General features: G+C 37.7%; 1 protein-coding gene across 2 annotated transcripts in view; it reads right to left on the bottom strand.

Annotated features, from left to right (window-relative positions):
• LOC146387665 (A-type voltage-gated potassium channel KCND3-like) overlaps positions 1-16,911 on the bottom strand; it is a 91,121-nt gene extending 74,210 nt beyond the window's left edge. For both annotated transcript variants that reach the window (XM_084929440.1, XM_084929441.1), the window contains exons 1-2: positions 16,504-16,911; positions 14,463-15,622 (exon numbers count right to left, since the gene is read on the bottom strand). In XM_084929440.1, the coding sequence (XP_084785566.1) occupies positions 14,463-15,565 (1,103 nt within the window). In that variant the 5' untranslated portion in view covers positions 15,566-15,622; positions 16,504-16,911. The remainder of the gene's footprint in view (positions 1-14,462; positions 15,623-16,503) is intronic.
• Between the last annotated feature and the right edge of the window lie 8,486 nt (positions 16,912-25,397).

Below are 25,397 nucleotides of genomic sequence, written 5' to 3'. Positions count from 1 at the left end.
GCAGCTTAACTGTTAGCAATCAGGCCTTACTGGCAACAGAGCACAAAAAAATCAGGGCCAGAAAGAAAAAAGAGATGAAAGAAAAGAAGATGAAAGAAAAAAAATTGGAGTCCAGGGACAGCAGAGAACGAGAGTGAATAGTTCAGCCTTTTCAAGCTGGATTTCTATGAAGATAGATAAAGGACTGTTCAGTAATGCCCCAACTGCTTGTTTTAGGCAAGTGGTGTCATAAAAAAACTGACTTTTGAAATAAAAATAACTGAGAAGTTTTTACAGAGCCTGTGGACTGATGATGTAAACCTATTAGATGTCTAAGAGGGAGAGAAATGGTACAAAAAACTCAGTTTAAGGTTGCAAAACTGTGACTATAAATGTATTAATTCTTTATTATTATTATTTTTATAAAATGCCGCAGTTGTTAAGACACACTAGCCAGCACTGAACACAAAAAATATCATTTTGAACAAACTGAGGTAGTTATTACCTTTTACAAAAAGAAAACTGAATGTATCTCAGGGGTTCCAGGCCAAAAACATCCTTTTAGTGGGAGTATACTATGCTTCTCAGCATCTACAAGATGTGCAAGTAAGCAACAGCTTCCCAGTTTTCCACAACTGTTTAATTTCCAGATTATAACTTTACCTGCCAGTGTTCCTGTCACTGGATGTTTATACCTGGGTTATGCAGAAGTAGGTGGAATTCTTTGACAATAATAAAAAGAAATGTAATGGGTTTAGTATTACATTATATTTCTGACAAGCTCGTTAGCCTTCTCACTCCTAGACATGTAATGTCCTCTAGCTATGGCATTTCATACACCATTGTTTATATCATTTGTATTTAGAAAAGCTCTTGTGAGAACTTACTTTATGTTAGATTTACCTTTAAGGTGGTATTTTAATAGGTTATTGTAAGGTAACATCTTCCAACCAAGGATAATTGCTTTATCGTAGTAAAAAAGTGAATACCCTTCTTCTCTTCTTCTGGTGCATTTAACCTCCTAGGACCTGTGGACATCACATTTAAGGGTTATTTAGACCAAAATACTGAATTTTGCTCTACAAGGGCCTGATATCCACTTACGAGGACATTATACTGCCACTGTTCTATCAAAATTTTAAACGAATATCCTCATATGTGGCTCTTATTTTTAAATGCATGCCATGGAAGAGTTCAGGTCTTAGGAGGATAAGCAAACATTTTTCTTAAAAGCATTAGCCTAAAAGTGAGGCTAGTTTTGTACACAGATAATAATGAGGATTGTTAGTATGACTATTAATCCTGCTTCTGCATATATTGCCTCATGATTCATGCAGAAAAAACACAACTTGATAATTGGATAAGCAATTTTTTGTACACTATGCTGTGCTGCTGCTCCACTAGAGAAATGATGTAAGCACACTGCTGGCTAAACATAGTTTGAAAAAAAAAAAAAAAAACCCTTTGCAATGTTACCTGCCAGTTTCTCTTGTTCCCTGCTATCAAACTAGTATCTGAATTTCATATGGGACGAAGCTTTGGTCATTTTACAATCCCAGTAAGAGAAAGAGAAAAATGTCAAGAGAGTGTAGGGGTTGTTAAGCTTGCCAGAGACCACTATCCTTTGCAAGTTTAATTCCTTTTAAATGAGTTTAGGTGTTAAATGAACCCGTACTGGAGCTAAATTAAATTCCACAGCTATCATTAGAAAGGTTTCTATTAAAGAGCCTTGTGTTGGGAAATTGGCTCCAAGAGCATCTTGGCCCGATAAAGGCAGGAATACTTCTAATTTCCTACTAGCTGCACTCATTTTGACCCCAGGGGTTCTGCAAGGCAGGAAAATAGCCCATTAATTTTGTCTGAAAGCAGACTGCCATAGAAAACTACAACAATCTGTAACAACGTCAGATGATTTGTGTGAAGGAATAATCGCACTTAGAAACTAGAAAGCACTGCCTCCCAGTTCTGTTTCAGCTTGGCACAGAGATCCTGCATTATTAACAAACGTATGACATTCCACAATTAATTGACATTTATTGCTTTCTAAAATGCAATCCAGCTCCCCACTTTTGTTACCAATGATCCATAATTAACTGCAAACACAATTTGCAAGTACTAGGGAAATAGACAGATTAACATAACAAGCAGAGGCTAGAAATCAAATTCGCATCCCATTTTCTTGCACAGTCATAATCACGTTTCCATGGAAAAACTAAGAATCCTTCAGATATTACATGCAGTCTTTAAAAAACTATAATACTCAGCTTCTTTTACAGACTGTTAATTCAGTCCCAACATGAGAGGCTTTGTTCTTCCCAGTGTTAATTAATCCCTTTACACATAACTGAGTGTTGAACTAAGAAAGGATTTAAGAGTTAAAATCAGGTCTAAGATTGTTGCTTTTTTTATTGCTTTCTTTATCATTAAAAACTTAGTGCTACAGACTTACTCATTATAATTTAACGTTACCCTTGGGATCCGTGGTGAAGTTGAGCAATTAAACCTATTTAGATTTTGTGAAATATTCATAGGGTGCACAAAGAATAAGAGTTTTGGAAATGCTCAAAACAACAAAAATGTTTATGTGATCCTATGCTGAAATATTATTAATAATAACATTCAAAAAGACAAACACTGTGTGATCTGAGCTCTTTTTGGGGACGTGTGAATAATTTTGTCAGTGCCTCCTAAGACTACTAAATAAATCACTGAATGTATTTTGCACATTTTGCAAATATAAACCTGCAGGTGTATTGATGTGAACCTGCCATAGTTATGCTGTTGTTTGGTTTACGTAAGAAAACAGCTGGTATGAGATCAGGAAACTATGGTATTATGACTAGGGGATGAGGATGATTGGTTAGAATAGGTACCCCATGGTGAAGGTCAAAGAAACCAGACTTGACTATTGGAAAAGGAAATCTAGCAGTGCAGAGATTGGTATCTTGGGACAGAACCTTGAGAAGTCATTATTACAACATGGTTTGTCACCTGAGCCATGTGTTGTTATTGCATAAAAAACGAATCCCAGTTTTCATGGATTGCAAACACACATGCTGAGCTTTACACTTAAGGCAAATATTTGCAGAGAGGAGCATTGGAGCAATATATGATATACACATATCAGTTATCAAGTCTGTTGCTGTTTATTTGTTTTTTGGTTGAATTTTGCTGTTTTAATTTTACTGATTAAGTGGTCTCCCTCCTTGAAAATGTATTTCAGTATCAATAATTAACCTTTAAAACACAATTAAAGGCATGTGCTAAGTGGAAGTGCTAGTTGGATTGAGGCCACATTATGCATATTATTATTGTATTAATATTTGTCTTTCACAAAACTGCCCAGTTTCCAATTGACACACTAGTTTAAGAGGTATTTTGTCACTGTTGGATGAAAACCACACGGTGGTACCTTCTTGCTTTTTTAATGAGTTGACGCTGGTTATGTTGTTTGTGTTCTGCTGTTCAAGTGTGACTTGCCAATGCAGTGCCTTGGAGACCCGGTTCCTTTCTGAGATAAAAAGTTATTCTGGAGCCTGCCATTGCAAATTTTTCACCAACCCCACCACACCTTACAGGTTGGCCCTTATAAGCATACATTTGTTCATTTGCTTTCACTTGAGTCAGTTTTATCTGGGTTTGAACTCAAATAACCCAATTTAAGTAATGTGTTTGCAGAACCTTCCTGAAAAGTTTCACACGCACCTTCACTTATATATCAGCCATCGTCAAATGCTGGACTGACGGTAACCAGTGGAAAAAAAATTAATTCCCACCTTCACGGGCAAATAAATTTACATTAGGCAATCCTTCATGGTTCTACAGTGTAATTTGAGCCTAATGGACACACTGAAAAATTAATCCCTATCTTGATCGATGATGAAAATAATGATTAGTTTCCTCTTCAGGTCTGCATGTTTATGGTTGTGTGGTTTAGGAATTTGAGCACTGTATTAAAAATAAAACACTGAAGCAACGTCTATGACAGGAGTGACTTTGGCGAGTTTTGTTTGTCTTTCTCACCCTATTCATTTTTCCCAATACTAGAACAAAGAGCGCTTTTGAACAGGAAGCACAACTCATCTGACCTCTCTAGTCCTGCCTTTGGCCCCTAGGCCCAGTCTACTTTATCTAATAGAGATGTTGAGCAGAGAACACAGAGGGAAGCGAGCTTAAAGTCTCTCTGAAGAAAGAAGCAGATTATATATAGCCACTGATTAAGGCAGAGATGGGAACATGACCTACATGCATAACAACATTTTCTCTCACTTTCTGCTACAGAACAAGCCTCCGTCCAGGACCAGGACTCTACAACTGGGAGAATCACTCTAATTATAACACCAGAGTCAGATTTCAATGCACACCTCATTAATATTTCTCTCATTATTGGGTTAATAATGTTTTTAGAGGTGTGGGAGACTTGGGAGAGATGATACCTCACCAGTGAACCTTTGCTTTCAGTGCACCTGTCACGCAGGTAAAAATGACTGCTTTCATGCATTGTGTCTGGATCATGTATCAGATTATAGTTGAAACTGCTAACTCCCTTTCACACACAGTGCATGTGCTCTCAAAATAGCTGTTCCCCTGGGAGACTCATGGGGGATGAGGGGAGGATGGGGGAGAAAAAGACAGTGGGAGGGAGAAAGAGAGCGGGAGAGAGGGATTTCTCCTTCCTCATCAATCTTTCGGATCCTGTCCCACTGATGCCGGTGCCCGCGTATCCGACAGCGCCAGCGTCGGCAGGCAGCCGCAGGGAGCAGACCTTGCTGAGATTCAATCCAGATTCTTTTATCAGCCACCTGAGGTTGATTTAACACCCCTGTTCCTGGACAGTGAAAGTGGCTGATTATACAGCCAGTCAGTCCCTTTCCCCCCTCATCTCCCTCAGCTCCAGCCCATTACCCAGAACTGCTGTGTTGTGCTGTCTGGGCTCATGAAGACGTGGAGAGGGCGCAGGGAGGCAGGTCATAAACCCGACAAGATCAAAGGCAATAACTATTTATCCGTGTAAATGAATCAAAATCTGAATGTGCATATGTGCTCTTTGGGGTTATAATTTAAATGCAGCTGATAAATAATTGACAGACTCAATTATTGGCTATCAACATCAAAGACAAAAGAAATTGGTAACTGAGTATTTTTTTATGCAAATCTTAATGGCTTTTTTAAAAATTCCAACCCATAACATAATAGCCCACATCCAATATTTTTGTAAAGGTGCTTGTTGTTTTGTATATTGTGTTTCTGGACTTTGTAGCAGTCTCACAGAAATATGATCGCTAACCAAATTGAATGCAGTAACCATTTCACCTTATGCTGAACTATAAGGGTACTTCACTGAATAAGTGTATTCATCATTAGAATCACCGTGTTGAAGCTGGGCATGAGCTGTGATACTCAAAAGGTTGTGTATTTCTAACGTGACAATGTGGTTGTTGAAAGATGTCGGAATAGATCTAATAAAAGACAAGTGTAGAATTTCAGTGGTTTTGAAGCTGTTTCAATCTAGGGAGAATATTCAGATCCCCTTTGTTACAACTTTGAGAAAATATGCAGCTTTAGGTTGTATTTAGGCTAAAGCTGAAATTCTATCAGAGGGTTTAGACTGAATGTTTTTTTTTTTATATGGTATAAAGTGTGTTTTTAGCTAGTGCAGATGGGTGTTTGCTTGCAAGTTCAATGGTAACTTTATTGTCCCCAATGGGCAATTGATTTTCCTTATGTCCACACATGATACAACCCCCCCTCCCCTCAAAAAACATTACCTACATTACCTAAAGATAAAAATAAAAATAAACTTACAGCAAGTTGTATATTGTGCAATAGAAACTTTTTCATATCAATATCTGCTAAAAGCATTTTTTTTGATAAATAAAAAATGGAAATACAAACTTAAACTGATTTGAAAACAAACACTGTAAATGGTTTTTATAGCATTTATAACATATAAATAATAAAACACAGACAAGCAAACATAAACGAGTGCAGATAGATTTTCTCAGAAATCAAACAGACCAGTTCAAACAGAACTCAAGGGAATAAAAAACAGTGTTAGATAAAAGATTTTCTTCTCCAGAGCTTTTTATATGCATTGACAGATGGGATATTGGTGACCTCATCACCTGAGCATATGTTCCTTCAGTAGGTGAACAGACTGACAGGCGACAGGCAGGAGGGAACACTGCGCCTCATGAAAGGCTGGTGAGTTTGTTCAGTTGCAGTTGTACTCATATGTACATATTTACCCATACTAATTGAAATATAAGAAGCTTTAGAGAGTGGGGGTGGGTGATGTACAGGCAGAAACATTTGAACTACTTTCACCTGACTTCCTTTGATTTTATAGGTGTGGGTGTAAGCTGTAAAAACAAAGGGTGTACTCTACTGTGTCTTTGCTTGTTTTTTGGTTCCCCTTTTAAATATAGAGTTTTTGTTAGAAGTTTACATCATGACCTTATATGTATGGTTATTTATATACGGTTAAATGTAAAGGTTATTTGGCACTTTTTTATAATTTCTTTAAACTGTTCTTTTTTCAGGGTGGATTAGCTGTACAGCATACATTTTCAATGACTCTAACAAATAATAATTGGATGCACAAGTTTGAATTTATTTCGAATTTTCTGTAATCCACACAAGTATACATACAGTCTCTGATATATACATACACCCAGTAATATACGGTTAAATGTTCATTCGCAAGGTGCAGGTCAGATCAGACGATTTTAGTAGCCAGCAAGCCTTTGGGCATAATTCTGACTGGATATTTGACTTGATGAATCAGTAAAGTTTATTTAAGTTTGATAGTGTGTTGCAAAGAATGAGGTTGGGGCTTTGGGAAAGCCAGTCCAAAACCTTAGCTTGTTTTATCATGAGCATGGCCTTAACCGCACCATACTTGAGAGTTGGTACAGAGTTCTTAGGTTTAAAGCCTCACCTTTACACTTCCAAACATACCTATTGTAAGGCAATCGGATTGTCCATATGGGCGGCAGCAAATTTCAGTCAAGCTTAAATGTGTCAATTTGGAGCAGAATCTTCCTTTGTTGGGACCCTCTCATTCCACGGCAATTCAAAACTTGTTTCATTGTGGACAGTAATGCTGGTATTCAAGCAGTTTGCAGTTCATGGAAGACTTGGTAGATCCTGAGTTGTTGCTGAACATCCTAACCAATTTCCTCTCATGTGAGGGTGACCATTTGGGTGGCGATAAACTATACTTACATGCAACTGTTTGTACAGATGATCCTCAAATCTGCAGTTGCATAGAAACGGCTTCAAGCAACCTTCTCCCAACTTGTGTAGATATATAGTTCTCCTTCTTAGGGCCTCAATGAATTCCATGGAATGTCCCATCGTTCTGAGTGTTACTGTTATTGTTGGGTCATTAAAATATTAAGTGCCTTGACGTCTTGTGATCTGGCACTATATAAAACTAAACTGAATGAAATTGAAATTGGTCAGTCCAGTGTGTGCAGTCAAACAAATCGCTTTTATTCAGATAAAGAGAAATTGCTAGTTGTAGTCAACCAAGACCACTAACGAGAAGCTAACAGGCCTTGGCCTTGGCAAATTAAAAGACACTTTAGAACATTCAGCTCCACTTATTAAAAGTTTAAATGATTGTATGTGTATATTTGATCCTATACGTATTTGACCCTGTGTGGATTACAGAAAATACAAAATAAAGCCAAATTCTAGTTGTTTAAAGTCATTAAAGATATATGCTGTATAATCATTCCACCCTCAAAAAAGAACATTTCAAAGAAATAATTAAAAAGCCCAAAATTACCTTGATGAGTTTGTGAATCTATTCTGATTTATGTCTACTTTATGATGTGTACTATTGCACACGTGCAGCCCACCTCAACATAGGGGAAATGGTGAAGTGATTATGATATTACTCAAGCTGAATACAACTCTTATATTATTTTAAGATTTACTATACAATATTATACACTATAAATATATACAATATACAGTAAATTACACAATAGAATATATTTTACAATATTGCAACGGATCTCAGTGTTACTTTGCCTAAAAGCACAGGGGACAATGACTCAGATTAAAATTAATCTTTTACTTACAGAGTCAATAATACTGAACAGATCTTTTTCAGGTAATTATACAAAACCCTATGGTATAAACTATTGTATGAACTGTATGGTATAGTTTATCTTTATACTGATCTATACCCTGACTTTAGGGCTGTTCGATATAACAATATATATCGGATGATATAAAAACATCTATTGTTTTATTTTACGCTATTGTTTGTTTCGTGGTGTCGCAAAATAAACTGTTTACGGCAATATTTTTTCATCGTTTTGATGGTCACTGTAGTGGCTATATTAATTTCTTAAAGTTCTCTCTTTCTCTTATATTTAATATAACCACACTACAGACGGACAAGTGCCTGTTTTTATGCGTTGTGGTTAGCAACAACGACGGTAACAGCATCGCGCAGTGTTGCCAACTCCTCAGTAAGGAAAATCGCTATTGGCTGTCCTAAAAGTCGCTAAATGACGTCATCGCCTAATTTGCATAATTGGTCATGCTAATATAATTGTAACCTACGTTGTTGGAGAGAGAAATAACATCGTGCAAGAGACATAAAGTGAGTAAAAAACGTCCTAAATGCATTTAGAGTTTATTTAGAACTACGAATTAAATTTATTTTAGCAATTATTGTTTTTTTTAATGTCACAATTCCAACCCTGCTCCTTTATCCGGGCTTGGACCGGCAAAAGTGACCTGAAATAGGCACTCTGGTGGAGTTACTTTGTGTGTGTGTGTGTGTGTGTGTGTGTGTGTGTGTGTGTGTTTATAAGTAGTTTTAAACCTGATCCACAAAACAGCATAACAGAAAAAGAAGAACTGACTGCGTTACAGTCAGTGCGGGAGCAGCGGCTTCGCTCATGCGCGATTCATTTGCAGTTCGGACGCACAGGTGTGAACATCTTCTGCCCTGATAGCAGCTGGGGGAGGACTATCCTCCGCCGGTGAGCGCTTTGGCATGGGCGAGGTGCCCACGGCAGCACCCGCTGCTTGTTGAGAGTAAGAGCGATACGCGCTTTCACGTCAAAAAGTCGTCATAAATAAGTCTCCAATAACACCAGAAAAAGTCGCCAGATTTGTCGCTAGTCGCTTTTTAGAAAAAAAGTCGCTAAGGGGGTCTGAAAACTCGCTAAATATAGCGACAAAGTCGCTAAGTTGGCAACACTGGCATCGCGTGTCCGCTTGTTTATGTTCCACATAAACCTTTCACAATAAAGCTCAAGATCCTGTTGAGACTTTTCAAAATAAACTGAATCACGTGAAAGAGCAGATTATTTACGGATGAGAATTTAAAAAAAAGAGCCGCCAGGTGCTAAAAAATAAACCTTAGACTCAAACGTTAGAACAGGCTGTTCCCCGCAGCACGCCGTGTAATAAATACCCACAAAGAAAACGGCGGCCGTTACAACTTATGTCTAAAAATGTATCGTTTCATGCATCGGTTAAAACACTCGACTCCAGCTACATGACGCGCAGCTGGAAACACTTCCCGCAAGACGAGCTGCCCGAGATTCACAGAATTTACAGAAAATGTTACATTTGTGTGATTTATATCGTTATCGGGACGATAGAATTCTTATATCGGGATATGAGATTTTGGTCATATCGCACAACCCTAATCTATACCCTGACTTCATACATTCGATTTGCTGCAGAATTATTTCCAACAGTATCCAATGTTAGTTTTTGTAATAGGTATTGAATTTCAGCCCTTGAATTCAGCACTTACAAAATGATGTGTGTGTTTGCTTTGAACGCGCATCAATTGATAGTTTTCCCAATTACAAATAATTGTCCTTGGGTAGTGATGAGGATCACTTTGTCAGAGCTGTAGATAGACTCTCAGTGTCACTGCCCATTGTGCATCACACATAATGGGTCTTTGTGAAAACACATTGTTCAGGTTTACAATTTACATAATGCTTTCACCTTGGCATTTGTATCCTTTAGTATGTGTGATACAAAAGAAAGCACTTGTACCACACACAGCAAACCACACAAATATTGCACAGGTAAGGTCAGGCAGCCTGTCTGGCTTTACACAGCACAGAGACTAACAGGACTATTATGGTCCATGCTTGTCTTTCACACAATGCTGTATATACAACAAAACAGAAAAAAGGCTGTTTGCCACAAGTCAAGCTGGGAAATGTCTAGTTCAGGAAGTTTTAGGTCGACTAGCAAAACATGTCATTTGACTCCTGACCAGGAATCTAACCATACTTTATTTCATTTTAGTTTAGGAAAAAGGCAGAAGCTCGTGACATTTGCAGTGTAGTTATCTGTAGTAATCTGGTGCAGCATGACAACTCCCACACATGCTGTCCAATCCAGTATTTATGGTTTTCTCAATGACTCAATGATAAACAAAATGAAATGTGAAAATAAAAATTATTATGTCACTAAACATAAATATTTGTTGTTTCTAGACAATATAAATCCTGATAGACGGTAAAAAGCCATTTTTCTATTAGGTTTTAAACTCTATGTGTAAAAGAAAACTTCCACATATAAATTAAAGCTAGAGCTGGGCGATATAAGATTTTTTCATATCACGATATGTTTTTTTCATTTCAGGCGATAACGATATATATCACGATATAAGCCAAATAACTATATTTGTAAGATTTAAATGTGCCGTTGCTCACAAGTAAAATGTGAAATAATCAGCAGCTTGTTTTGATTTAAATATTTATTTCCCATAATAAGTTCAACAGGGTAGATGTACTTAAGGAACATGAGACTTTTTCAGATAAATAAAGGCAAATATTGCAAACTACACAAAAGGCAGCCGCTAAAGCGTTTAAGTTTCAAAATAGAACAAACAAAACAGACTACTAAATTGTCAATTCCACTTAAAAACAAAATATTAATTCTAAAAATAAATCTTAGTTTGTTTTACAGAAGAACAGAAAAAATTGACTAACTTTTGTCAATATCAAATAAACTGAGAACTAAAAGGAAATTCTCGATCTCTCCTTGTTGTATAGCTTAGCTTTTCAAACAGTTTTAACAGTTACTTTAGTCTGACAAAAGCCGAATGACGAATTAGCGCTTCCAGTCAGAGATTGAGCATGCAGCGGTTTATTGTATTTCCAGACTTGCTTTTGGCACAATTTACAGTGCGCGCTACTCTGTTTTTGTCAGACTTGAAATAGCCGAAATACCTTCACACTACGGAACTTCTATGGCTCTTCCGTTCAACAATCTCTCCGGCATTGGAATCATCATCATCTGTTTTCTCTTCGGTAACGCTCTCGGTTGATTTTTCTCTAGTCGGCACACTCATTTCCATTACCCGGGCGGCACGGTGGCTGGCTGCTTCCCAAACAAATACACATGTGCGGCTTGGCACTTGTGCTGTACGTAACAAGTCACGTGACGTGACGCGGCGGCTGTGATTGGTTCAGCTCTGCGCTACTTAATTTGGATTGGCTGTTCTTCTTTTTTTTTAAGAGGACAAGAGCAGTGAGGCCTATCGCAATAGTTTAATTTTTCTATCGAGAAAAAGTTATTTCGCAATACATATCGTTATCGTTCTATCGCCCAGCTCTAATTAAAGCCATTCTTTGGTTCATCCAGCAGCACTAATATCTGCACAAACAATATCACTTTCACCAAACGGGACAATTCAAAGTCCTAACTAAAGCTAAGATATGGCTTTTGTAGTCAAATAGATAAATAAAACAAATGGTTAAAGTGCAAAGTTAGTTACTTTGCTTTGAATTAGAGATGATTTCCTGTAGTGAAACAAAAAGGAAATTCTCAGTGATTGAATAGTCAGTGCTACATCAATGAGGTTTCAACATCAATCAATTATTTTCATTGGTGGGAGGAACAGGCTATCCGTCCGTGTCTTTACCGTCTTGAACTCATCTAACCTTGTGCCTTCGTCTCGCTGGGATGTAGGAACAGGTCATGGTCAGTCAAGCTAATGCTTGTGATTCCTCCAAATATGCCACTTTGCATTTCAGAAGCTCCCCACAAGTAGCTCTGCTAAAAGTACACTGATGGAAGCAACGGCAACCTGCACAGAGCTGATGAGCTGGGCAGCAAGTCAGACACATGAACAGCATAGAACATCTGGTCAGTTTAAAAAGAAATGTTATGGAAATGTAGACTTCATTTCAAAGAAGATCTCAGCAAGGCTGCATTTCTCTATGAGGATGGCCAACTCAGTAACAAATGGTAAGCTGACTGGTCTGCAATAGGATGTTACACAAGATTTTCTGCTTAACGCTTGTTTTAGAGAATGAGAATATCAGAATTGTCGGATTTCATAATTTCTTGTCTAATCTAATCAGATCATTACAGCAGACAACCAGTGACACCTTGTGACAGTGTCACTCTCACATGTGAGGCCTCCTGTTCTTAATCAATACAGAAAAATTAAAAGGGGAATTCGTAGTTCATAGCACCTATTAGCTTTATTCCTTGATAGGAATAAAGATCAGTGTAGGTTAAAGTAATTTAATGTTGTAAATACAATTCTCAATGTCTATTTATTAGGTTTATAAATATGTATAAATAAAAGTTTATTAAGGCTAGCAGGCTACCCCCCAGCAATCGGGGGCTGTACAACATAACCATATTTATCAAATGATGAAAGAAAAATGTCTATCCTTGTGGTCATTATATAAAATTATCAATTCACTACATTTACAGACATTATTGTAATAATTGGTTAAAGAATTGGTAAAATTTCAGTGAGTAAGGCATTTTTTTAGAGTTTTTCCTTATTTTTTAAGTTGATCAAATATTGTAAAAGAGCTGAAATAATTAATGAAATGTAGAGTACATATGTATTTTTAATAAACGTTCAAAAAGTTCTCGATTCTCACTTGTTGATAATTAGAAAATACATATCTTTGTGGTCACATAAATCAAACAATGTAAAATCCAACCCATTAGTTCTAGTATAGTAATAGCATCTTTCAATGTTTCTCTAAAAAAATCCAACTCATAGAAGTTTCAAAAATATTCATAATAACTGGTTACCACCAGTTATTATGAATATTATTATCTTAAGTCCATTTTTCACAATTTATTAAATTCTCAAAGACTCATATAAACTTTGTCTTTTTATCCTGAAGTTTAGTCCTGCATTGCTTTCACTGAAATCACATGAGGTGGGAATCTTTTCACAGTTGCTGTGGAGAGAATGAAAAATGACAGAGGCCAAAAATGTTTTCAATACATATAAAATGTAGGTATTCCTTTTAGACAGACTTAAAACGATAGGCATTTCCTTTAACGCGTTTCCTGCTCACTTGAAAGCGATTTATATTCAAAAATACATTTACATTACTCATGTGAGTCACAAAAACCATTAAAATAATTTTGTGTCATGTCATTTCTTTCCAAAAGCACATTTTCCATTTACATACTTAGCATTATCTACAAAGAGAGCCTGAGGGAAGAATGCATTTTTAGGAACTCGTAATTATTCTTCAATTCTGCTTCTTTAATAGAGTAGTACACTCGACCAAACTTCGGGAACACTTTTAAGTTCACCTTGCCATTCATGGCACAGAATCTCAGCGAGCTCGAAAGAAAGATTAAGAGCAGAGTGGAATCATAATAAAGGTGACAGAGGATGCCTCATGGGACGCTTTGCCTCCAGGCGTACAGAAGAAAATCTCACTTTATAATGCAGTTAAATTATTTCACGCTCGCAAAGCATTTTTTAACTGAAGCTTTAGCTATGCATACGGAGCTCCTGGTTTAGCCCCAATTAGCAAAAGGAAAATTTGTTGAAAAAACTGTAGAAAAGCTATTGTTTGTCCTCTGAAAACAATCAAACTTACTATTTATTCAAAGATGATTAGAAGTCATGCCATAAGAGTGTGGAGGTGGAAAAGAGTTGTTAGTTAATTGGAGGGTTATGAATAGAACTGTTTGTTTCAATATTAGTAAAAATGTTCAAATGTTTTGGTTGTGGCAACCTAATGACATATGGAAACTTTTTTTCCATGAATTTACACTGATCAAAAAAGAAACTACAAGATGTGGCTCTGCATGAGCTGCACATCCCTTGCACAAATACAAATCTATTATCTGAGCATCTACTTGTGTATTGCATGTATTCAAACAGTGTCTTCTTATTTGGAGAGCTCTAACTAAGGCAAACAAAACGCCATGAATGTTTGTGCTGATAGATAAATGCTACACTCCCCACCATTAATCACACTGGCAGTTTCAAATAAGCTGTGGCGTACTGAAGTATGGGGGAAGGCTGTCTTAATGCTCATTTGAAATTCAAAGTGGTTTTCATAAATTATTCAGTTTATTAAAATCATAAGCAACTCTGTTATAATTCCACAAACAAAATACACATATACCACAACGTGTAACTGTGTGTGAATGCATTTACCTGTGTCAGTGTGCGTGTGTGGGGGTTGCATGTGTCTATTACTCACCCCAGCGTCGTCATGGTGACAATAGTGTACCAGAATGAAGCTGGGATGCTGGTGAACTTGCTGGAGCTGGAGCCCTTCTCTGCATAAAACATGACCGTGGCAAAGATGATGATGGCCATGGTGAGTGAGAAGAGGAGGAAGCCCAGCTCCGAAGCGCAGCTCTTGAGCGTATAACCCAGGATCCGCAGGCCTTGCGAGTGGCGGGAGAACTTGAAGATACGAAACACTCGAAACACACGCAGTGTCACGAAGGCGCCGCTGACATCCTCGTTGTTGGTCATCACTAGACCAATATAATATGGCAAGATAGCCACCACGTCGATGATGCTCATCACAGAGCGCATGAAGCGGTAACGACTAGGTGCGGCAAACAAGCGCAACAGATACTCCACGGTGAAAATCATAACACAGGCGGTGTCCATGCAGAAGAACGCAACAGTGTAGCGTTCGCCACATGGCATGTCTTTCTGATTGGCAGTAGCACCACAGGGCACGGTCTCCACCACATTCGTAATGACCGAGACAGCAATGAAGAACCCAGTGACATAGTAAAAGACCAGGGCCATGGTGGAGGTGTGGGGGTTTTCGAAGGCGCGCCACATGGTCTCTCTGAAGTTCATGTTGGGCATCTTCAGGTCCATATTCTCTTCCTGATCATCCTGCAGCCGCTCTAAGTTCTCCCTCTTTCTGTCCTTGTATTCTTCATAGCAGCAGTCACCGATGATCTCAGGTATGATGCCAAAGAAAGTCAGCTCCTCATCATAGGCCGAGATGCACTCGTGACGAGGATAATGGAGCTTTCCCGTTCGGTAAAAGTTGAGAATGCTTCTGAAGGCGTCAGGGTCCCGGTCGAAAAAGTACTCCTTGGTTTCCTCGTTGTAAAAGAAATCTTTCTCAGAACTGCCCAGTAGGGTGTCTGGGTAGCGGTCCAATGTTGTTCTCCAGGTCTGAAAACGACGGCCGCTGACATTGAGGATGATAAGTTCATCTTGTTTCTTGCTGTTGTCTCTTGGCGCTATTGGCATGGGGCAGTTGGCCACAGGCATCCAGCCAATTGCTGCAGCCCTGGCAAAGGGGAGCCACGCTGCTACTCCTGTTGCCATTGTGAAGCAAAGTCTTCCACACCTTCAGACTTAACTGTCCTGAAAATGATCTGGCATCTGAAGAAGAAAACACAAAAAAGGGAACGTGGATAATTAACAGCAACACATTCAGTCTTCAACCAAATGACCAGTGCTGACCATCAAGGTGATGTGTACCATCATGCTTATTTTACTATGAGTTTCAAAACATTTTTTCTCTCTGTTAAATCTCCTTTCACTTTCAGCAGTCTCTTGTTTAAATATCTGAAAGTGTCATCTATACAAAATGCCACCTGAGCTGCTAAAAATGGAAAGAACAGCTAAAGGTGGATGTAAAAGTTTGTGTGAAATGTAAAATCTGATTTCTATGAAAAAAATAAAATGTGCACGAGTTCGACTTAGACCACAATTAATTGGTATGCATGTGAATCAAATGACTCGCCTTTTGTGTCCAAGCCTATGTCGAAAAGGAACAATTAGATGTACAATTTAACCAGCATCAGCGACATTAAGAAACAACTATAAGGCTTCTGTTCTGAGCAGCTTTATTAACTATCCTACGGTGAAAAACAGTGACAGCCAAACCTGTTGAATCTAAATAAGGAGGAAATCTACTTCAGAGTTCTCCATGCGCTGATAACGTTACGCGGTTTTCCCTGTTAGAATTTTAAAGTACATAAATTACACAATGACCTGATGATGTTTCTTTACTGACTTGTATTACCTGGTCGAGTATAAGCGAACATCTTGTGTCCGTGCATGTTATACTCAAAACGTGACAAAAAGTGATTCTGTAACGTTCACGCCTTAGAAACACCGCTTTTCGCCTCCAGCGCACGAATCGCACAACTTCCCCAACAAACGCATATATTCACCTGATAAATGCACATTTCTAAATATATCAGCCCTTCCAAAGATAAGAACTGAATAAAAGGGTCGGTGAAAACAGGAATACTCACAGAAAAGGAGATGGAGTGGAGGAGGGAACAAAATCCCAACTCTTCCAAACCGAGTCCTCAGTTGTAAGTGAGAAAGGATGAGCTCGGATCCATCCAGCGAGCTGAGGCAGCGAGCAACACCTCTCTTCTTCACCTCGGTCGATCGGCAGACTCCCGCACCGAGCAGAGCGAAAAAAACGCGACTGAAAGCAGCAGAATTAACCGCAAGACTCTGAAGAAACGGTCTGTGTCTGACGGATTCTACATCCTGCCTTCTTTGATTCCCCGTCACTGTTTGAAAAAGTGAAATGTGATGGAGAGGAGACGCACGCTTCCCTTCCTTCACCACAAAGTACAATGTACGACTCGCTCGCTGTGCCAGCTCCGTGTCATCAGTCCTCCTCCCCTCTGCCTCACTTTGCCATCATCTGTGACAGACTTCAACTCACTTGGCACTTCCAGTATGGTGGTGATGCACTGTAAAGCAGAACGTGACGTTGTGATGCAGGAAACTGGACTTGATTAATCAATCAACTTTAAAATTTCAAGTTATTATGTATTTGTTTACTTATTATTATTTTTATAATCTCAAAATGAAAAACCCTATTGGCAGACAAGAAACTTCAATTCTTCTTCTATTATTATTATTATTATTATTATTATTATTATTATTATTATTATTATTATTATGAATAATTCCCCTTTGCACATGTTTCATGCCATGCAGGCCTAATGTTTTACACCCCGCCTTAACCTGCTTGGTACCCTTGTTAACGTTTGACCTTAACAATATTCAGGTTTTTGCATTTTAAAAAAAGGGAAAAGTTTGCATTAGAAAGCTGGAAGGGTAGCAGGAAGGTGGCAAAAACACATCTAACTTTTACCTCAAAGCCACTTTAAAGTTTTATTTTAATTTCTTGTTTACTTTCATTTTTTATTTATGGTAGGTGACATTTTGGCATATAACTGCTTGTTAGGGATAGGACAACAACGTGTTTTTAGTTAAAATACAGCTTTTTACTAAATTAAACACACAAAGCTCAGTGTTTGTTTTCAGGTACTACTTTCCATCATGAGTACAGGTGGGACACCCGTGGTGCATATTATGCAGTGATTAACACAGCAGCTAGAGGTCACGTCACTTTAAAACATCACCATGTACTCTAGGACGTAATATTAAAAACTGCTGTCTTGTATTTTCATTTAAACGATGTTAAATTACCTTAAAATGCATCGTGGTGTAATGTAATAAAGTGCTGTTACATACAGTCATGTGAAAAAGACTTTTTACAGGACCCTGTGCAACCCTTTGAAAGCCTGGGTATACCCCATTATTCAGTAGCTTGTATTGCAGCTAAACTACATTTAGCTGCAATAATTTGAAGTAATAAATTTCAGTATGACTTTAACATGCTTTAACATCATTATGGAGGAATTTTGGCCCACTTTTCTTCTAAATGTTGCTTCAGTTCATTAGAGTTTGTGAGCATTTGTTTATGCAAGTCCCACCACAGCATTTTAGGCCAGTTGAGGTCTGGATTTTGACAGGGCCATTGCTGCACCTTGATGCTTTTGCAGCCATTCTGTTGTAGATTTGCTGTTGTGCTTGGGATCATTTTCTTCTTGTATGATCCAAGTTCAGCCAAGCTTTAGTTGCTAGAGAGATAGCCTAACATTTGCCTCCTGAACACTTTGGTATACATGGTTCATGGTTAACTGAATGACTCCAAGGTGACTAGGTCCCATGGCTGCAAATCAAGATTCAAATTGTCATCCCTCCACCAGAGTGCTTTGTGCTGATCTGCTCTGTATGTTTTCATCAAGCTTGGTGCTGCGTATTATGGCAAAACATTTCCACTATGGTCTCATCTTTCTGAAGGACATCTTTTGATTTGTTAAGATGCAACCTTGCAAACCCAAGCTTTATGGCATGCTCTTTTAAGAGAGACAAAGCTTTTTCTTGGAATCCCTTCCAAACAAGCCATACATATTCAGACTTGTTCCAGCTGTATTGTTATGAACTTTAAGATTTAACGTACTAGCTGAGGCCTGTAGATTCTGAGATGAAGCTCTTTATTTTATTCATTGAATTTCATTCTAGGATACTGGCATACATTAAACACAATGGCGCATTTAGACCACAAACAGTCCATAAGGGAGTGTTCTTGTAATGTAGCAGCCTTACTCTTTCATCCATGCTACACTACATGATTTATAAAGAAATGATATTGGCGTTGTGAAAAACTAAACGTCAATTACACGTTCTGAATAATGCAATATGCCGAAAGAAATCACCTTAAATTTGTGCCATTTGATGACTCATTTGATGATGAGTGGTAATTTCAAAACACATAATTTGGGCAGACTTAAAATACAAGCAGTAATGCAAAAAGTCTTCAGTAATAATCAAAACAGTGTGATGCAGTTTATTATACCTTAGTGATGCATATTCCTGGAAGAATTTTCTATTAAATCCAGACAACCCAGCTGACACAGAGCAGACTGTCCAGATATTTTTGTTGGTACATAAAAGCAAAGTACCGCATGAACAATTTAGAGTAGTAGCTAGCTAAAATCACAGGACACCTCTCATTATGATTTTTTTTAACACAGTTAATGTGAAAGAAATACAGGGCAGGATTATAATGCAGCAATCCAATTGTTAAATGCTTTTAACTATTGGTCTCTTATACTGTACAAGAGAATAACATTAATATAAAGCAGCACCAAAAACTCTGTCCTCTATAATTTTTCCTCAAATAAGCCTTCATCTTCAAACTGTGAGCCAAAGCAGAGAGGGGGTGTCAAAGGAAGCCCTACAGAGCCTCGCCATCAGCTAGGAAGAAGCAGCAATCCCCACTAGTTATTTCTATCTTACACTTTAATCCCAGGCAGCATGGTCTGAACGTATAGACGCCTCAGGGGACTGCTGGGACTGGACGAGGAAGGCCTTTGAATGGATGGCCTTGTGTGTGGCTGTTGGAGGGGAGAGTCAGAGGGAGAAAATGAAAGGGAGAGAGAGGCTGTGTGGCTTTGGTATTAAGACAGATAGGCTATTGATGGACTCCAGTACATTCAGATATTCAGATCAAGTTCTGCCACATGATGTACAATATTCATGAATTGAGGATTTTAAATTTTAAGTTGCATGGATTTTTCACACAGGGGTTTGCTTTTGTTTTATCTACCATGTTATGGTGCTGTGGCACATTTGTAAACCAGTTTTCCAATTTTCCAAGATAAATCTGTAAAATTTAGTGTAAACATAGAAGTTTATGCGTTGTATGTTATGTGATATGCACACCAAGTCAAATAAAATGTAGGTAAATGTGCACTATTCCAAAATCTATCACTGTTCCCTGCATAACAAAGACAAAAAAATAAATGAAAACATCCAGCCTAAAAATAAAGACTAATGCAATTGTTATCATTGTCTGCATCAGAATTATATATTAATATATTTAATAATTTGACATACTATTACCTCAATCTGTCAATTGCCTGATGATTTCTCATACTCTTTACTGTGACACGTTCAAAGCTTTTGGGTGCCAGCTGAACTTTAGAGAATACATTTATTAGCAATTTTTCACAGTACTTTGCATTAACTAGTGACAGTAGAGACTTTCAAATATTCACCAAAATATAGGATAACGGGAAAATGTTGTTTAAAATTAATTGTGTGGATATTTTTTTGACAAAATTGCATTTTTGGCAATGTGCTCTTTTTTCATTGATAAAATTGTAACAGCATATTAAGGTTTAGTTTAATCTTTGTAGTTAGATTAAAAAAAAATACTGGTGCATTCAGACTATATGCGTCATACGTTCCAATCTTTCACAATGACTGGGAAATATCTTAAATAGTTAACTGCCCATAAGGCTGAGCTTTGAAGGTTTTTCTTATGTCACTGTCCTTCACCTGGGGCAATGCTTGCTGAGTGCATGACAGATATTTGTATGTCATTTAGAGATTGTCAAAAACAATCTCTACAAGAGTACCACATTTATTTGGATTGATTTAAACTTGAGTGTGTGTGTGTGTGTGTGTGTGTGTGTGTGTGTGGGAGGGGGGGGGGGGGGCATAGTTGTTGGTGACAGATGAGCTGTTCTGAGCATTTCAGAACCTGCTAATCAGCTGCATTTTCCCCACACAACAGAGAACGTTCTAAAAAAAGAGAAAATATCCAGTGAGCATTCACTCTGTGTGGGAAAATGTGTTGTTGATGCCAGAGGAGAATGGCCAGAATGCTTTAAATTGATAGGAAGTTAACAGCAACTCATTAGAACCAAGAAATACAGAAGAGCATCTCTAAATGCAGAAGAGCATCTCTAAATGCAGAAGAGCATCTCTAAATGCTAAACATATCAAACCTTGAGGCAGATGGGCTACAGCACAGGTGCCACTCCTCTCAGTTAAGAACAGGAAACTGTGGATAGAATTTACACAGATTCACTAAAACTGGATAGCAGAAGATTGGAGAAATGTTGTTTGGTCTAATAAGCTTCAATTCAGTTCACATGGTAGGATCAGAATTTGTCAAAATCGACATGAAAGCATGGATCCATTCTGCCCTGTATCAGTGGTTCAGGCTGCTGGTAGGTATAATGTTGTGCGGGTTATTTTCTTCACACACTTTGGGGCCATTAATACCAACTGAGCATAATTTAAACACCACAGCCTATCTGAGTATTATTACTGACCATGTCCATCCATTTTTGATTGTGTCCCCATTGTCTCATGGCTGCTTCCAGCCAGATAAGGCACTGTTCCACATCATCTCCAGCTGGTTTCTCGAACATGGAATGAGTTCACTATACTCAAATGGCCTCCACATTCACTAGAGCTCAGTGCAACAGAGCACCTTTTGGGATGTGGTGGAATAGGAGATCACGGATGTGAAACCAACAGATCTGCAGCAAATATGTGATGTTATCATATCAATATGAACCAAAATCTCAGAGGAATGTTTCCAGCACTTTCTGAATCTATGCAATGATCCAACTCATCCAACTCAGTACTAGCAAGGTGTACCTATAGTGGGCAGTGAGTTAGTTTCAGGTTTGCATGGACATTTTTTTTCTCTGTACTTCAACTGCTGTATTAGTCCACAAGGAAAATAAAAATAATTCAAGGTCTCAAACACATATGAAGTATTATGTGTGCAGAAGTATTAACAGCTGAAACGATGGTCATGCTTGCTTAACTTGCAACTTTAACATACTAGAACTCTGACTTCACCTTCACGGTCAGAATACACTTGAATAAATGAAATGATTAACAATGTCGTCTTCATGCAAAATGAACTATTATCACCTAACAGCCATTCTCACTGATTGTTGGTTAATAACTTATGTTTAGGATTTAAAAAAAAAGAATCATTAACATAAATAAACAGGTGGTAATTATGTTGCGTTTGAATCAAGAGAATCCAAACTGCTTAAATGAAATTATTTAATATAAAAAGTGTGACAGAACATTTTTATTCATTGCTGCAGTGATCCGAAGCTCACAACAGCATTTGAGCTTTTATCTGGAACTTTTTGTTTTTAAACTAGCACAGCCTACAGCCTTTTCAGTTTTTTTGATTCTCTTTCACAGACATCATCAGTGAGAATTTTACTGCCTAAAAGGCTCAAAAACATTTGTGATCTGAAAGAAATGAAAAGGAAGAAGTTACAGGACTTGTAAACATAAAGCGGCTACGTAACACATTCCCTTTAAGAACTGGTGAAGATCAAAGCAGAAAAGGGGAAAGAAGCACAAGCAACACAACTCCAGGTCAATGCAATTTTGCTAATATGTTGCAGACATATGAATATATTTGATTATATTACTATACTTGCATTGTAGATATGTATTTGCCTTTATAGCATATTTAATATTTTGTGTATAAGCCCAGCGAATGCACATGGAGATTAACTGTTAGCAAAATCTAGTGCAAGGCAACTTTTCTCTTGTGAGATCAATATTTTAGTGGATGGTTCCTGACAAATAATGAATAAAACTAAAACTATTCACATTAGCTTTATGAAGTGATGATACATTAGTGTTGTGTTGATAGGCTGCTAAGAACTATATCAAAGGGAAAAAAAATGATTAATGCATGATTGAAGCATCAAGGATAATTGATTTTATTTTTAAAAGGGATTATTTGCATCCATTTACTTTGTGATGCCATGATGAAAACCCATAACATGATATTTTCATAGTTTACTCTGCACCGTCTCACACGGCACAGCTCATATACATAATATCCCTCGATATATGACCCATGATGATTGCAAATGATTTCATTTGGACTTTCTGCCAAGCCTCAGTCCAATGAATATTAATCATGAGTACAAATGTTGTAAATATAGTGGTTTTAATGTCCCTCTTTATTTGGTAAAACCCTTTCTACAGCAATTACTACAGCCATTAAACATTCGTTACTGCAAGATGTATGGTACTGTTATTCAAGATACATGCAGTGGAAATTCAAAATGGAATAAAGGCAGATAGTTCTTCCTTGTTGAAGTTAAGAAACCCATTTTAATAGCTGTTAGAAAAAGAAATACATAAACAGTAGGTTGAAAGGGGGATTGAAAAAAGGTAGCAGTCAAGAAAAGGAAATAAAGGCAATGAGGTGGACATGGGCCAAAGGTGTTTTCTGATCAGTTTCAATGCATGAACAACTGGAGAAGCAGAGCAAGAAGGTAAAACATGTAGAAAAGATAGTGAAATCGTGACTATGTCAAATACAAAGATTGCATTTACAAAGGAGAGAAAGCAGCTCAGATAATCAGTTTGCTATAGAGCCAGAAAAAGAGAACAAAAAACAATGTGGGTGTGGATTAATAAATTCACAGGGACCCCAGTAGCCTTGATTGTACTTGAGTAGTCATCTTATGACTCACTTACAAAACATCAAAGCCCACCACTCATTATCCAAAACATAAAGCCACACTACAGAGTAACAAGCATGTGAATCCCGTTCATCGAGCCTACTGCAGGGATGCAAAGAAAATGCACAATCTGAAAAGACTCATCAACTGTAGTGTTGACCAACATCTTAGGACCGGCTGCTGTGTAGCAGCTGCTCATGAAAGCCCACCACTTAGAGAGAAATGATTTTGACTCTGGGAACCTCTTAAGCTTTGAACAGCAGAGCAAATAAACACCACACAAAAATCCTGCGTGAAATTCATAACAGCCGATAGTGCACGCACAAAACAGATTCAAATCAGGTGGGGGTGGGATGAGGAATTCAAATGTAAACGCAGTACCCCGCCATAAGGATGAAATGGTGAATAGAAAGCTTTGTGGCAGAGTGTTAAAGCTTGTTTGTCAACAGCAAATGGACCCAGAAAATGCAGGTGTGTTAAAGTAACAGACAATTTAAGCAATTAGACACTAAAGCATTGATGGTAGTCGACTCTAATGGTGATGCAAATGATCCTTTCTGAAGGTTGTTTGTTTATGACATACTTCTGTGGATATTCAGTGGTAAATTTTACATTTGCATTCACCCATGTTTTTAAATTATATACAGCCTATGGAAAACCCATCAGCAGCAGGGCTGACACAGACCCATCTATTGATGCTGTAACTGTCAAATGAATAACTCCAACCCACCATTTAAAGGACAAAGCCAACTTTGCAATCTGAAAGCAAATGTGTGAAGATGCAGAGCACTGATTGTTTATGTGGTGAAAAAGCCCCAGCAAAAGAGACAAAACCTTGTACTGTACAATAGAGAAAATTAAGAGGAGATATAGTGATTCTACCATTATATTTCAATGCCCTTCAGAAAATCGCAACGTTATCGTAGTTCAGTGCTTTAATTAAAACTCTAATGAGCACACTGGATGGTCCAAGAACTCCAAGGCTGATTTATGACAAAGTTATAAATTACACAGAGTAATGAATATTTTCAATTATAGCAGTCCTGGCTGACAAAATCATCAGCCTCAGTGCGTTCAAATGTGACAAACCTCACTCTCTGAAAGTTTAGTGTGATTTCATGTGAAAGGCACAAGAATGTTCTAATTCTTGTCTTGTATTACAGCAACATGTATGCCCACACACACGCACATAAAAACGTGCTGATAGATGAAAATGCTAAAACAGTAGGATCTTATAGCCCAACCTCCTGTTGGGTTACTAATCGTCTGCATCATAATAATATGTACCAGTTCCTCAAAAACATCAAAGCACTAAGCATTATGACTTTAAATCTCACTTTTAAATAAAATGTGCTAAAATACTCAAAAATGTTGACATTAGTGTTTGAATTATACTTAAATGCAAAATAGCAGATTATTATGTATCTACACGTTTGACACACACTGACAAACATCAGCATGTGTGCAAGATTTCACAGTTTTCTAATAGTTTTAATTATTTCACTCAATTCCACAGACGTGAACCTCATGGTGACTCACCAGAATAAATCAGAGGAAAAAATGGATGCAAGTTTCATATTTCATGTGAATTAACCTGCATCAAAGCAGTGAGCTGACTGGTCGAGAGACCAACATTATGTTCCCTTATTGTTCAGTCATACTAGCTTAAAAATAAGTGACTGCAATCACCTTGCACCTAGTTGCCTGGTGGTCGGACTCAGACTGACTGCAAATATACAATACAATGTATTACAACAGCATTAGATAAAATCCTATGCAAACCTCTGCAAAGGCTTCCAAATATGTCAAAAAATATATAAATATAAAAATATAAAAAGTTACATAAAACACAAAAATATAAAAAACATACAAAAATTCTAACAGAAATTCTGAAGAGGAAAGCGAAAGACATCATACTGCACACAGAGACATTTTCACATTCTGCAGGAAATCACGGCACAATGCATTCCCCTAAAAAATGCACTGGTCCCAGCAGTCTTTAGTGCAGTCATGACCTTTGAATAAAG

This window comes from Perissodus microlepis, chromosome 5 (genome assembly GCF_051167445.1).
Source record: "Perissodus microlepis isolate ML-2025 ecotype Zambia chromosome 5, ASM5116744v1, whole genome shotgun sequence".
Lineage (NCBI taxonomy): Eukaryota > Metazoa > Chordata > Actinopteri > Cichliformes > Cichlidae > Perissodus > Perissodus microlepis.
Note: the sequence above shows the minus strand (reverse complement) of the source record. Positions and strands in the feature narration are given on the sequence as shown.